General features: G+C 37.4%; 1 protein-coding gene across 1 annotated transcript; it reads right to left on the minus strand.

Annotated features, from left to right (window-relative positions):
* Window positions 1-863: 863 nt before the first annotated feature.
* ND-B14.5B (NADH dehydrogenase (ubiquinone) B14.5 B subunit) lies at window positions 864-10,792 on the minus strand. The gene is made up of 3 exons (XM_067113937.1): window positions 10,583-10,792; window positions 6,260-6,403; window positions 864-1,035 (listed from the first exon to the last, which is right to left on the minus strand). The coding sequence occupies exons 1-3, from the start codon at window positions 10,785-10,787 to the stop codon at window positions 986-988; spliced, it is 399 nt and encodes a 132-aa protein (XP_066970038.1). The 5' UTR covers window positions 10,788-10,792; the 3' UTR covers window positions 864-985.
* Between the last annotated feature and the right edge of the window lie 5,086 nt (window positions 10,793-15,878).

Raw genomic sequence — 15,878 nt, forward strand, 5'->3', positions numbered from 1 at the left:
AGATTGACCAGATGATTTGTATGTTTATTACATGATGTAAATAGTGAGATGGAATGCTGGAATTGTTTGCCAGACTTGCTATTTTTGTGTAAATGTAATGTTTCTAAAATTTTTCTGGCCTTTACTTGTTATATAACTGTATGCAATAGTTTTGTTTGGGGACTAGGTCATTTCAAAAAATATATCTGGTCAGGTACTCCTGCAAAAATGCCTTATATACAATTGAATTTTGTTCACTGCTAATATGCAGGATAGGGATTTAAAATTTCATGGTCTATTTAATGTTGTGAATGAGGACGAAGCTTCATGACACTTCCTTTTTAGCAGGAAGGTTTTCATTTTCCTAGAAAACACTGTGCTGTGTGGAGCTAAAAGTATTGAAAAGAGATTGTAAATTTAGCAAAATGAAAGCATCTTACTTCACTATCCCACAAACTCCTGTTGAGCGATGTTGAGTGGTCTTCACTAGTCGTCAATATGGCTGACAAGCTAGGGTTCGCCACTCTTAGGAAAAAGAAAGTGTCTTTGGATTATAGTTATCCAAAGTAATTTTGTACTTAACTGTACTGTAAGGCATTGCTATTATTTTTACATTGATTGATAGGTTAACATTATTTGATTTAGCTTAGTTAAGTGTTGCTACTATATTACTATATCATGTTTGTTTTGCTAACCAGCGCACATCTTCACAGAATATGCCACAATACTATTGGTTTGATTAACAAGTATTGAATACTATTGGTTTGATTAACAAGTATTGACATCAGTTGTGTTAGAAACAGCTCGAAGAGGTCTGGTTAAACAGTTTCACATGCAGTAGAAAACAATTGACTGACAACAAGGAAAATTATAAATACAGTAAATCAGTTTCCAAAATATTTTATTTACATTAAAAACATTTAAACACTTAAATGATAATTACTAATTTATCCATCAATTCCACTTACACTTATGGATAAAGATTCCAAGCTTAACCACCATCACGCTATCGCACTGGGACCCATTTTTCAAAAACATCAGCGAACTTCTTCCTCTCTGAAAAGGGAATAAAAGTATTTTAAAGAATAAAATGGAACCTGGTATGAAAAATAATTATCTCCATTATTATTCTTGGGGAGTGTTATGCTTTCTCAGAGATACTTGCATGTGACTTTTCTTTGGACTTGCAAACTGAAACAGGCATTTCAAAGCAAGTGATGTTGGAAAATGGCACTCAAATAAAATATGGGGTTTGTTGCATGAACAGTAAACCATCACTGTTCTTGACAGACAATAATGACATTTGTTTCTAAGGGGATACAGCCATTACTTCCACATACGAAGTACTGTATACCCTTTAGTGCAAAGAGTGGCCTTTGAATCTTGATACAAAGGTAGCTAACTGGTGGAGATCAAGGAAAGAGGGGATAACTCCTCACTCGCCCCCCTTTTTCTTCAGCCACCATCATGAGTGAAAGCTCCTGCTGCTACTTCCCTGTCTGCTCTTTGGATTTGGTGATGAGTATTGTTCCTTTTTATTCCCTTTTTATATTTTGGTATTGTTTTTACCTGTGTCTTCTGTTTCTGTTTTTCTCCTTGGAAAAGAAGTATGACCAGTGCCAGTGTGGGTGTTGTGAGCAGCACTGGTAGCTTTCTCTCTCATACTGGTAGACCAACATGTACTGTGCTCTTATTGCAGGGGCAGGGAATGTACTCATCCTCTTCCCCATGATCCATGTGCTTCTTGGGCCTTATCTTAGTGGGAGCAGTATGGTAAGAGGAGGAAGAAGGCTGAGAAGATTTTGACAGGTTCCTCAGGGGGAAACATTTCTCCAGTGACAATGCTGAATCTTCCAGTACCTTCTTTGCCACTGGCTGCCATTCCTCTCCCACCTACACCTGGATCTTACTGTTCAAAGGCCGGGTATTCACGCTCAGGTTTACCTGTCGGTTCATCCACGACCGTTCAACAGATGAGCATCCACACGTAAAGGGTAGAACTGTCAGTCGGACCATCAACTCGAGGTCATCGCCCTCAGTGCTCACCTAACCTTCATTGTGGCAGCACCATATGGCAGTGATGGAAATTCCACTGACCGATAAGGAGGTGGGGCTACAAAGACTAGCTGCTGCAGCAATTCACTTAAAAATAGTTAAGAAGCAAAAAGGCCTAACAGAGTATGATCTAAATATTGCCTATTAAAGAGACGTCTATTCTCATATGATATTAATGAATAAGGTTAAATTAGACCTCGGGGTTGGTCCAGTAATTTATGAAATGGACTGTGGAGCCTTCTTGCACTAATAACACCTTTCATCAAAAGGCAGGACACTGGCCTAGCCCTATACCAAATTGTCTGTATCACATGGAAATATATTTTTTAATTTTTTATCATGTGATTTGGACTCACAACTGTCTACAAACAGAGCCGCAGGGTCTCACAATGAAAAGAATTAGGCCTATACAAAGTTTACTCATATTCTGGTCGGAGCGGCTGAGATCCTTCCCAGACGAAATCCAGCGGCGAACTGTCAAAATCGTTGCTTACCCATCCACAAGTGTGATCACCTGTCAGTCGGTCAGATGAACTTTAGGTAATCCCATAAGTTCATCCGTTCTGATGAGTTGACCGACTTCTCCCACAAACTGTCATCCACACGAAAGCTTTAATGTCAATTTCAATGAACTGAAAGGTAAACCTGACCGTGAATACCCACCCTAAGAGGGTTAGATTTCCTATGACCTACAAACCCATTCATCCCTTGTTGGTGGACAAGAAAGGCAACAGGGATATGTCTATCTTTGAATACTTCTGTAAAATCTGACTTAACATTCCAGGTAGTCCATTGCAAGCCGCCTTCCTGGATTCACTAGCATGAAGGAGGAATGATGCACCAACCACCGATGTGTCTGCTGCTGTTTCTGTGACAACCTCATCTGCTACAACTGATCCTCCAGTGGCTGTGGTGATGCCTGTAGTGGAGCCAATAGGCACTGATTTATCCTCCTCCAGCTAGAACATCCCTTCAGAATTGAAGGCAACCAAGAAGTCTTATAAAAAGTTCTCATAATTCTTCCTCTGGTCTATGTCTGTTGTTTTTTGGCTTATCATCATCTTACTCCTCCTCCTTGTCCCTGAACTCTCTTCCTCCGCTGAGGATGAAATAAAAGGGGAAGTCGAAGGCCATGCAAAAGTAATCAAGGTGGAATTTCCTGCTTACTCTTCCTCAAGGCAGGAGAGCAAAGGTGTCAGTTCACTGTTTGGTGGTTACTGTGCCTTTGACAGGGCTGATGCCATTGCACATGCCCACTTGGACATGAGGACTGGCCCCTCACCCTCCAACCATTTGCATTCAGTTTCACATCAAGACAGTTGTACATATCCCCTCACTCCCCAAGTGTGGATTCCAACTCAGGGTAAGCCCCTAGGCAGCTCAGGTGAGCAACAGGATGGGTTCATGCAGGCATGATTTGTTTTGTAGGCATGCGGCACACGAGAATGGTGGTGCAACCTCCTGCTCTTCTTTGTTTTCGTACTCCGTTGTGACCGAGTACTGGAGCCGAGGGGCGTCAAGATCAGGTCCGCATTCAGACTGCAAACTAGAAGGATCCCATCTGCCTTCTCTGATGAATGGCTCATCTGGTGCTGGACAGGATCAGGATTGGAAGTCTGGTACGGCCTCCTCTTCTCTGAGAGAGGAGGTAGCTCGCACCTGGAGGGATCCTCTGGGTACTGAGGAACCTTCCCCTCCAGAACCCTTTCAGGCCAAGTTGGAACAGCATTTTCAGGAGGTTATTTAGCTTATGAGAGTGTAGTTATCTTGGGGAAGCAATCTCAGCTTCTCACCTCCCAACGAAAATATTGAAGATGCTGGAGGAAAGGTTGAGAAAAGTTTTAAAAACTTGAATTGGTAGTATGTCTTTCATGTCCAGATACCATTAACAGAGGTAGTTTTTATAAGACAACTACAGAAATGCCATGACAAGCAACTGACTGTGAAAGCAGAACTAACTGAAACACAATTTAGTTTACAAAGTAAATGAAACACACTTTAGTTTACAGTACATCCCTATCTCAATTAGATGTAAATGTTCAAGAGTACTAAAGATCAGCTAAGAATCCTATGGAGAGAGTGAAAAATTGTTTAAAAGGAAGGAAAGGATAGGACCAACTCCAGTGTCACGCCTCCCAATTCTTAAGACACTCTCCCACAGATCAGTATTTCCATCTCTTGACACCTTAATACCATAAATAGGCAGCCTAAGTTAAGGCGGTCTCAACATAAGTCAATCCAATCTTATGATGCTTTTCAAAAATATTCATAAAAAATTTGTCTCCAACTTAAGGCGACGTTAAGATGGGTACTAGTTTCTGAGTTCCCGCATGTAAATAAGTAGGTGTCACCATCCTTCCATTATGCAAGCCAACACAGGATTAAAGGTAAGGCTGTCATCACTTTTTTTATTTTTATAAATTTTTAAAAGGCTGTCATCACTTTTTTATTTTTATAAATTTGTTAAAAGGCTGTCATCACTTTTTTATTTTTATAAATTTTTACAAGATCCGACTCAAGTCGCACCTCAGGAATAACCTGCCTATCCAAGTTCGAGTTACAAAACTAGCCTATTACAATATGAAAATGCAAAGCACTAAACCTCTATGCTCATAAATATCCTAAAGATTTTAAATTTAGGGCAAAATCTGGAGCAAATGAGTTGAAACTGGATAGCAAAGAACGATAAACCGAAGGTTAAAAATGAAATTTATTATATTAAGTAAAATTTGGATAACATGCTATGAAAAGAGCCAAAATGCCACTACTAGCCAAGCAGGCTTTTTACATAACAGAATATCCTTTTGTAAAATCTAGTAAAACAGATATGAATTACAGCCTATACTAATAGTTAAGAGAGGTTAGACACCTCAACAGAAGGAAGCAGGAATGGAGGTAAAGTAATCTTCCAACAATATTCAATATCAAAATATCACTGTCTGAAAAGGGGAACCAAAACCACCACTTAAGAAATCTGTATATAAAGTACAGATTCTATGATGTTGCTAACATCCACACATTACAATATTCCAACATTAAAAGAGCATGCTTTTAATATCACCATCTCAACAGACATCAGCAGCATTGTAAATATTACATAGCTTTCTGGTAAACTTACAGATGTTTATATTTTAAGTACAGTAGAATGCCAGTCGTTGACTGTACCAGAACTTGACATAATCGGATTTCGATGCAAAATTTTGTAGTAAATTTTGCATTGGAGCTCGAACAACAAACCAGAGTCCAATCCAATGACTCATGTGATGTTTCTAAACAAAAGTGTTTCGGTCAGCCGCCACTTGTTGGCGTTGTTCCCACGTGTCATTTAAAGCCTGCTATATTGAAAGATATTTTACCTTGATTTTGTTTACACTATTCCAGTAGACTGTATGAAATTTCCATAAATTAATAATGAACGTAAACAACGTTTATGTATTACCGCGATAAACCACCAGGGTGGCATTTTGGTTTGTTTACATCCACTCATGCCACAAGCCAACATAACTTAGGCATTTTGTAATAACAGACATAATTTGGCTTTTTAATATCTTATTAATTTACTGCAATAATTAGGCTTCTTTTAAAATGTTTTATTACATTAGCAACAGTTTTTGTGCCTACCCATTGCAGTACATACTGGTGCCTAGCCTAGGTCATGGCACCCAGTCAACCATCGGCAATATGGCCGCATTGGACGTAGGCCAGTGTTTCTGATACAGTATACATTTAAAAATGAAAAAAGTGTCTCTAATTAGGCAACTTATTTAAATCTGAACTTACTTAATTATAATTTGTGTATGATTTGTATAAAAAGGTAAGGGTATGGTAACGACTGGCAGTCAAGAATGGATTAATCCATTTTCAGTTGTTACTTATGGGAAAAGCTGATTCGGATCTCGACGCTTCTCCTGGAACGTCGAGGACTGGGGTTCTACTGTACCGCAAAAAATTATGGAAAATCCATCTAGCTTTCAAGTCAACAGCAAAACCAATACAGTGTTGTCAAATATTCAGAACTGTGCTGTGTTTACTATGTTAACTATACTGTACCCAGAAAATTATTAACTCGCAGTATGGTATGAGACAGAAGTAAGCTGTCCAGTGCTTCCCAGGTGGTATTACACTAGCTACAGAGGTAAGCTTATGAACAGAAATTTTAATATAAATTTTTGTTCAATTTTCTTTACTTCACATTTTCACAACAAAGTCAACAACTATTTCTTACCAATTGGGGGGAAATCTTCAGGATGATTAACTATATAATTGTAAAGCATCAGATCACGATGTGCTGCCTTCCTCTTTCCATAATTGTCAGCTGTTATTCCAATAACCACACCTAGAGTACCTCCAAGGATATGCTTCTGTATACCTGAAAGGATTACTTGTCATTAGAACAAATTAAGAGAACAGCATTAAACAAAGTACACAGGGTTAAAAGGTTAAATGTACTTTGCATCAAATACACAAGGAAAAATTACATACAGTAATACATGTCATGTACCAACTACATTTATAAAAGAAAAGTTACTGTATGTTACATGTAATGTACAGGTATATTCAAGCTAAGAGAGTGTGAAAAACAACTACTTCAGTTACATACGCAAATAAAACTGTTAGAGAGGGTGATGTTCTAGAAGAATTTTAAAGGAAAAATGTGTTGTAAAATAATAAATCAAAATTTAATACAAAATAGAATTTCAACAGATGTCAATTTCTAAACAATTGACATTTTGCATCCATGAATTTACTATCAGCCATTACACAGTAAGTTATTTAGGTAAGATGTCAAGAGACAACAACTAAGTACCCCACTGCATCACACCCACCGACAGACCTGGACTCATTCTTCCTGTGGGGCTGGGAGGTGTCAGGAAATACATTGCAAATGAAAACTTTTTAGAGGGTATAAAATTCTGACTACCCAGAATATGCACACCATAATTGGGTTCAGGAGGAGAGAGAGGACACTAGTCAGGTAGAGACTAGGATGCAATCTTTGACTAAGGTTATGCAGTTACAGTAGGCCAAGTCATTATGTCCCTTAACACCGAGTTTTCATAAGACGTTGCAACACTATTTCAGCCATTTTATTCTTTCTTTAACTCTTCAAAAGAAATCAGCCTGCAGAGAAAAGTTTTAGGAAAAGATGGTACATAAATAAACATGAGGGAACAGAAAATAGAACCATTACACCTGAATTCAGCAGACATCAGCAGAAAGCAGAATGAATTTGCTCCTCACTTAAACACTCTGAGATCAGAAGATTACACAACTGCACTAAGCAAAATATTCCTCATTTCAGTTGTAGCCAGGATAAAACTCCTAGCAACCTGAGAAGTATTAATCCTGAAACTAGAGAACAACAGTTTGCGAGCAAATAAAGCTAGGTAAGGTAAAGAGTGCAGAGGATGTAATGTTAAATACATACTTCTCAAAAGTCTATTTCATGTCAAAAGTTACACCTAACATCATAAAAGTCACTGACATTTAAAACCATACCATTTAAAAGTAAATCAGGATGCAAAGACAAATGTTCTGGCTTGACTATCATACTTTAAGTTTTAGAAGGGTTAAGTTTCATGCCCCAAAGCCTACTCCACTCGTGAATACTTGCCAGATTTCTACTCAAGGATTTTGCAACTACAAACCTAACAAACAGAGACTGCTCTGAACAACAGCTAGAAGAGTAGAACCATTGGCATATGCAATCGGTGTGCTCTCTAGACCTTGCCACATGACACTAGTACAGTATAGCTAATACACTGCAAAGGTCCAAGAACACTATACCCTGAGGAACACCTGAAATGACATTACCAAAGCTACTATACTGGCCACCAACACAGACCTATGCGTGCTTTCTATTAAAAATTCATTCAAAATATTAATACTGTAACAGATCCGACAATAATCTTGGCTTTTAAACAAGTGCTTCATGTTTCATATGGTCTAAGGCTATTCTAAAATCTAAACCAACCATGCCTTCCTCTGCATCCTCATCAAGAGTACTCTGCAAGATGGCAGATACTGAAAAGAGTTAATCACAAGTACCGAAGGCCTTAACAAAACCCTAACTGTAATACTGGTAGTAAGTTATCTTCAACAAACCTACAAGATTTTTTGAGACCAGCTTCTCAAAAACCTTAGATACAATTGGGTTAAATGGAATAAGCCTAATTTCTAAGGGACATGAGGACATTTGTGCAACAATATTTCCTTTCTTCCAAATATAGAAGGAAAACTTGCACATCTACCTAACCTGAAAACAGCAGTAAACTCAGGAGCAATGAAATCAATAGTCATTTTAAAAGAGATGCAAAAGATCCCTTTGTGATCTATGCTGTTGTAACTTTGCTCCAGAAGCAAAGTTTTGACTTCTCTAGACCTGAAGGCCATTGAACAACACTTAGGCTCTGGAAAGCATGACTGAGGCAACGCCAAGGACTCAACAAACTGTTTGCTCACAAAGACTAGAGCCAAAACGCTCTGCCTCCTGTTTGGGGCAATAGCCTATAGAACACTTCTATCCTAAAAGAGGAGGCATGCTAAAATCAATTCTGAAGAGCAATGACTTAAGGATAGACCACCACATGTGATCACCACCACCGGAGAGTAAGATCTTCAAACTATCATAAGCTCTCTCATAGACAAACTGAGCTTAACTTCTAAGCTCAAGGAAATTACACCACAAAAAGTCTGATCGATTGTTCCTCCATAACTGATAAGTTTCTTGTTTTTCACGGCTGGCCAAAATCACTGCAAATTATTATAAACCAAAATACACACGAGACTGTATTTTAAAATATGCTTTGTTCACACTATATCTATTAATATTTTTGGTGCTGTATTCCTTCCTGTTCATACTGTGTCAACAGTCGTGACACAACTATGCATGTCCCATACTGAAATCATGTTTATTCAGAACACCTTTGAAATTTATTAGCCTTCATACATCTGATTGTTCTTACATATTTTGTATAAATAAGGATGTGTGATGTGTTTCCATGAAGCTTCTGAAAGTTTCGATCCAAATTTAAAACTCATTCAGTTACTATCTCTTTATGTGCAAAAAGTTGTAGTTAGGTTGCTCTGTTCAACGCTATGAAAATGTATATGTTGTCATTGAGTATTTATCTTTTTAAATGTAAAATGAGGTTTTTCTGTAATTCTTCTGAAGAGATGCACATGAAGCTTTGACTAAGTTCTGAGAGCAATAAAATAAACTTTGATTTGTCATCATGTGCAAGAAAAAATGAGGGAACTACAAACAATCCCACAAGGCTAATTAATGTCAACTTAGAAAAAAAAAAATATACCTCCTAGGGACCTAGGCTATGAGGTAAGTACTCTGTCATTATTACACCTAAAGAAATTATCTCAATTCTAGACATTATTCACAACCAGCAAAATATTATCCAATCTTGAATTGGCTTCGTGCTGACCTGTTCTACAGAATTACTGATTTCTGATACTTTCGCACAAGACTCTGTTGAACTGACAATCCTTCCCAAGCAAATACTTTTGGCCTGCTGCAACAACAGCAATTTCTGAAAATGAAAATCTAGTGCCTAGGTTAGGTTACTTTAGTAAAGACCTTGTTATATCAGTCTAGTCCTCACCAAGGCAACAAATAAAAAAAAATTTCCTGTGGTCTACCAATAGGCCTGGAAAAAGAAAGTGTCAAATTGGTCAAAATCACAAAATAACAGAGGGGCAACTGCAGATGGGGAGGGGGAAAGGGGGTATTGGGGTATATGTATTTTTTCTCAAAAAGGAAAAAAAAACAAAATTGTACATCTTAAACTAACCTTCCCTTAACTTAACATAATCTAAGCATTGCACCCCGACATGGCCCAGGGTGGGGATTTGGGTAGTTCTATATATTAGCCCCACACCTGTTTTTACCTTTTCAACTGGCTTTTTCTACACTTTTAGGGGTCCTGATACTGGCGGTTCATCTGTTTGTTGTCGGCCAAATGGAATGTCCCTTCGCTGTGTTTAGTACTGGCCCAGGGGGGTTGGGTACCCATATGTTAACAAGTTATTGCACTTGCCAGACAGGATATGAACTGTTCAAAACAGACGTAGCCGTGCTCTGTCTTGTGGAGATCGCATATGGAAACCCCTTGTTGGATGGACTTCTGGAGTTAATTACAGGTTAATTACACTCGAGCGCCAAAAATTGAAGGTAAATTCATAATTAGCAACCAAAAAAACTGTAGAAAAAGTTAAGTTTGAAGGCAGTCGCCGCCGCGGAGCTACTATATAGTTCTACCGGGATTTGCCCACTTTTGATAGGCCTTAAGATTTTTTTTTTATATTTTCGGCCATTTCTTGGACAGCCTAGCCTGTAGCCTACCCCACGATCTACAGTCAACCCTACAGAGACGAGCCCTATTTTAAGATTTATTAACCTTGCGTCACCATAAACTAAATACTGCGGTAGGCTTAATCTCGGAAATCTATATACAAAAAACTTGGAAGAAAAAATAAAACAGGCCTACGGAGTCGTACAGGTAACGTACGGCTACATTAGGCCTGGGCTACTCACCACTGAACGCCGGTCTCCTCGAGAGGGAATTGGCAAAGCAGGCAAACAGGACTCCTCCTAAACCGACAACGACAGGATACCAGTGCTTCCTGATAGGACCCGGGTCACGCGCTGGCCGATCTGGGTTGAAATACTCGGCAGGGTCAATTTCGGTCCTTTCGTCAACCTCCATGTTGTCGTCTGCGGTCTCTCGGTGACCGATCATTCAGGATAGAGGAAGGAGGAAACGCTCTTGGTGAAGGAATTCTGACATTATGATGTAACATAATATTATCTTTGTCATTAATTTACAATTTTTAAACAAAATAGATGCCCAAGGTGCATGGCTTCATCGTTCGGAAAAATTATTATCCGTATTTTCGGGGTGAAACCAGATTTCGGAATCACAGAGCTACATGAATAGATAGAAGGAGCAACCAATGTACGTTTGAGATGCAAACTAAGACCAACTGGTTGTCACGGGAAAATTTCCTGTGTTTAATTCATTTCACTCAAAATTTTTTTTAATTGTACAGTACTGAAAACATGTACCATATGCTTGAAAATAACAGAAGTTAGGATGCTCCCTAAGCTATGACTAATTTGTAAGATATTTTCATTAATGTCTAGTTTCCTTATCATCATTAAAGCCTTATGGAATATCAAACTGCTAGAGGGATATTGTCTAAAAGTCCCAATCCAAGAGATGCCTTTTCTTTTTTCAAAGGGCAAATGCACAATTTTTAAAGGGCAAATGCAATGGAAAAAGCAATTAAGCATCAGAGAAGAGAAAGTAAAAGATTTAAATACTTCAGTGATACATTTAATGTATTTTTATTTTTGTTAGAATCAATACTCCTAAAATTGTCCTCAGATGTAAAACTAAACGTTTTATTTTGATATATAAATTGATTTGGGTAAATGTAAGGGTTTGCAAGTACTAGTATGCATGTTGCAACTTTACAATTTTTTCATAGCTACCCAATTCAGGTTAGCTACCTTGGAAATTTCTTGGTTTTGATCTAAAATAGTAAAACACTTTGCTGTGGACAAAGTTTTACAAAACAAAAGGGCAAATTTTACATTTTTTGTAGTAAGTCATGCTGATTAAATTTTGTAACAATTCGTTTTACATAAGCTCTCTGCTTATTACTCGAATTTTGCATCAAGATTTTGCTCATTGCTACCTAAGAATTTTTCAATATTTGATACTGTGAAGAAATCAATTAACTGATTTCATGATGAATGCATGTTTTTGTGATTTTATAGGTGATTCAAGCATTTTAATTCATTTTTTTCACCATTTTCTAGAATATGCTGTACATGATGTTTCCATGAAATTGCCTTCACCTTCATTAGAGCATTCCCTCTGTAAATTTCACTGATAGTATATGACTCACTTGCACCATCAGACAATTGCCTTATTTCACCACAGTTTGAAGTGTGCAACTAAATATAAGGAAAAATTAAAGGTAGTAGGCCTTTTAGCATGGGTGGTGAAAATGACCTCACTCTACAAATGTCTTGAAATTTCAACAGGTAGGCAGGGCCAGAAACTCATTTCTGATATTAATAAAGTGTCTCCCATGGTTCATGGGAGAAGAGAGCTGGCTTGTCGAGATACTACTATCTCCAAACTTATTCTGATTGGAAAGCCACAGAGGATGTCCTTAGTTCACACTCTTGCAGCCAAAGGCCCACAAAACATCTATTGTTTCATAACTGTTAGTCAGAGAGGAGTCATCTCCACCAAAAACACCACTTCCTGTGACAAGCCTAACCTGTCCCTCAATGGGCTATTCACAGTTCTATTACCTGGATTTCACCATAGCACCCAATCAACACTTCTTGTTTTTGGATAGTTTATTATGTAACATGTTGACAAGTAAGGCTTGCGTAAAACAAGAGGGTTTGTATTTGTATACTGGCATCATAGTACCTTTCTTTTCAGTCCACCCAGTGTACTTTCCCCTTGGAAGCTGGCTGCTCTCTTCCAATAGGAAAATAAAATTATGGAGACTAAACTCAACACTAAAATTTCAATTCACCACCTGCTACTGTATAATATTATCAATTTTTAGAGTTTATGCTTTACTCAGCAACAGTTAAGCAATATAGCACTTCTTAAAAACCATGACAATGGTTCTTTTATATTCATTCTTAGCTAATGGGAGACAAAAGTAGTAGCACCTACTCTAGGACTTCTATGATGAAGATGACTGAACGAAAGTTCATATTTGTTTCCACTAATACCATTATGTCATCATTTCTCTAGTATTACAGCTTTTAACATCACTGTAGCATCCATCCTGTAACATGCACTGAACATGAAGATTATGGCTTTCATCATTATTATAATTTTTCATATGATGAACCTTATTCATATGGGCAGGTTCATGATATGAACAACAACAACAATTATACTAGTTTCAACCATTCACATTACAGTACAACATCACATTTTCCTTTGGCAGAGTTGAGGTGTATGACATGATCTTTCCATTCCCTTCCATATATTGCACTTTCTCCCAGAATTCCCATCTTGTCCGTGTTTTACTGGTGCTTCCCACTATTCTATGACCTGCCATTTCAGTATAGGAATGGAATATAGAGTTTAGGCCAAAGGCACTGGAACCTTTGAGGTCATTCAGTGGTGGAAAGGAAATTGAGAGTAGGTAGGTTTGTATGGTGTAACAGGAGGAAAACCTTGCTGTTGCACTTTGATATAATTGTTAGGAGAGGGTGGATAGCAAGATGGGAGGAAGATTATATGAATGGAAGTACAGTAAAAAGAATGAAAGGGGTTTCAGCTAGGGGCTGAAGGGATGCTGCAAAGAACCTTAAGTAATGCCTACAGTACACCCTGAGGTTCACTGACAACACTAACCCCCTATGGGGGCCATTTCAATATATACCACACCCTCTGCTACTTCATTTGTTTACAATACCCCCAGCACAATCCAGCCACAAACATTTGCATTTTGTAGTCAAACCTTTTCAGCATACCTAAGTTGCTGTTACATGCTAAAGCACAGGATTTGCACGTCATTGAAAATGTTAAACATAATCAATGGTACCTTTAACTAAGAGAATTCCAGCAATTTCCTTCCACTTCTTATAGGCTGTTGCTGCTCTTCTGAATACCCTCTTGACTCTGACCTCATAATCCAACATGTTACCAGGGTAACTAATAGAAATTTTCTACCTCCTCCCAGATCTACCTGAAGGGGTAGCATTTACAGTGTCTTGTACCTCACAGTGAAGACCTCACTAAGGGTTCTTTGCAATACCCCTTTGCCTTTAGCTCCATTCCTTTCCAGTGAGAATCAAACTGACACGAAGTAGTCCACTTTATAATAATGATAATAATTATACTAATGTCTCTTTCATACAGTAAACGATGAGCACCAAAATTCCATTATTTCATCTTGGCTACAATCCTGAGAATACCCTGTGACCCCATCTATTACAAACAATAACCACAAGATTGACATGGTCATTTTTCACATCACGCTTTCATTTCCCTTCCATTTAACTATCACCTTGGATTTACTCAAGTTTATCAATACTCTCTAACTCTTCCTCCAGTTTTGCTGCCATACTAGCTTATCTAGGGACAATATTTCTTCTCACCGCTTCTTTCATTACTAGGATCAACAAAATGGTTCACTGCAAATGGATAAACATAACCCAGTTCATTGCTGACCACTGACAGACAGATAACATTTCGCCTCAACAACAGACCTGCCACTCTTAAGAATGTTAAATGTGTTCTCAAGATCAACAGAAATATTGTATAGTACAAACCTAACCTCTTGGTGCAGTTTACTGAGACCATGAATGTTTGCTGTCTTTTGTAATTTAATCTTATGAATGCTGTAATTTAAAAATTTGATAACTGAATGAAGTACACTGATAATATTAATCATATCATCCATTATTGATTAAAATCATGTCACACACATTTTACAAAGAGCAATGAACTGCACCTGCTATACACAAGGACTGGGTCATGTGACTGAATGAGCTCTTTTGTTCACTGCAGAACAGATTCAGTGACCTAAATCTTTTTATTCAAAAACATTTGCTGAACACCATCTTCACTTTTATTTCTGATACAAAAGTAATCCAATTAAAAGATATACAAACTGAAAACATCAACATTATTGAAATATCCATGACTCAAGTTTACAATTTGTAAAATTGTAACTGGAAAAGAAATCATATAAATATATCAAAAGTAAGAGAAAGGAATTTATAGTCATATTCATTTTCATCCTGGAATGTAACATTACTGACAGCTCATGTATCCATATTTACATTACCTGAAAAAAATTAAATGGAATGTCCTTTTTTTTATTCTGTCTTTTCTTGACCTTTTTCGATGTACCTGCTGTTAACATGTTTACAAACAAAAAAATTCCTAATTTATAAGAAAGATGACCTTTAATAATACACTAGTGAAAGAAACAAATCATGAAAAGGACTACAGTCAACCCCCACCTATTTGTAGTTATGTATTCACAGAATCACCTAATTGCGGATTTTTCTGTGGAACATAACTTCAAATTATTCCCAGAAAATTTACCTATTCACAGATTTTTCATATTGCTATTATTACATTATTATTACTGTATTATTATTATTATTATTATCCAGTAAACAGGGGCATAGCCACGATTTTAATAAGGGGGGGGGCCCACTTTTGTGGAAGATGAACCAGGCGAGTGCAGTGAGCCCCTATCAATTTTAGAGGCATTTTGACGCACATGAAATGTATATTTTTGACATATCCGGGAACCAGTATTAAATGCTCCATCTGGTGGAATAATAATAATAATAATAATAATAATAATAATAATAATAATAATAATTTTTTATATTTTCCCTCAAGATCAAAGATAATTTCTCATTATACATTACTTTCATATATCTCAATATACAGACACTGAATACCCCCACATTTTTTTTAGCAGAACACGGAATAAAAAAAAATTCTACAGTATTTATTTTTTTCTTCCGTATTGTGCCCTTCTACTCACCATGCAAATAATGCTGTAAAAAGTTGCTGGACAATGGCAAATCTAGACTTTCAGTATGCAAAATACTCAAAATAAAACAATGAAGACACAACACTTAAATCAGATGACAATTCTGCTGCTTAACATTGGGCAGTTGTGTACATGCCTTAAAAGCAGCAATGGCAGTGGATGGACTTTCATGGGCCAAGCTGCTTTCTGCCTCATTTCCCACTTTACTAATTCACTGTGAAGGGCAGTTGGGTTTGGAAAATCTTGAGTACAAATGTTGGCTGAAG

This window comes from Macrobrachium rosenbergii, chromosome 2, assembly GCF_040412425.1.
Source record: "Macrobrachium rosenbergii isolate ZJJX-2024 chromosome 2, ASM4041242v1, whole genome shotgun sequence".
Lineage (NCBI taxonomy): Eukaryota > Metazoa > Arthropoda > Malacostraca > Decapoda > Palaemonidae > Macrobrachium > Macrobrachium rosenbergii.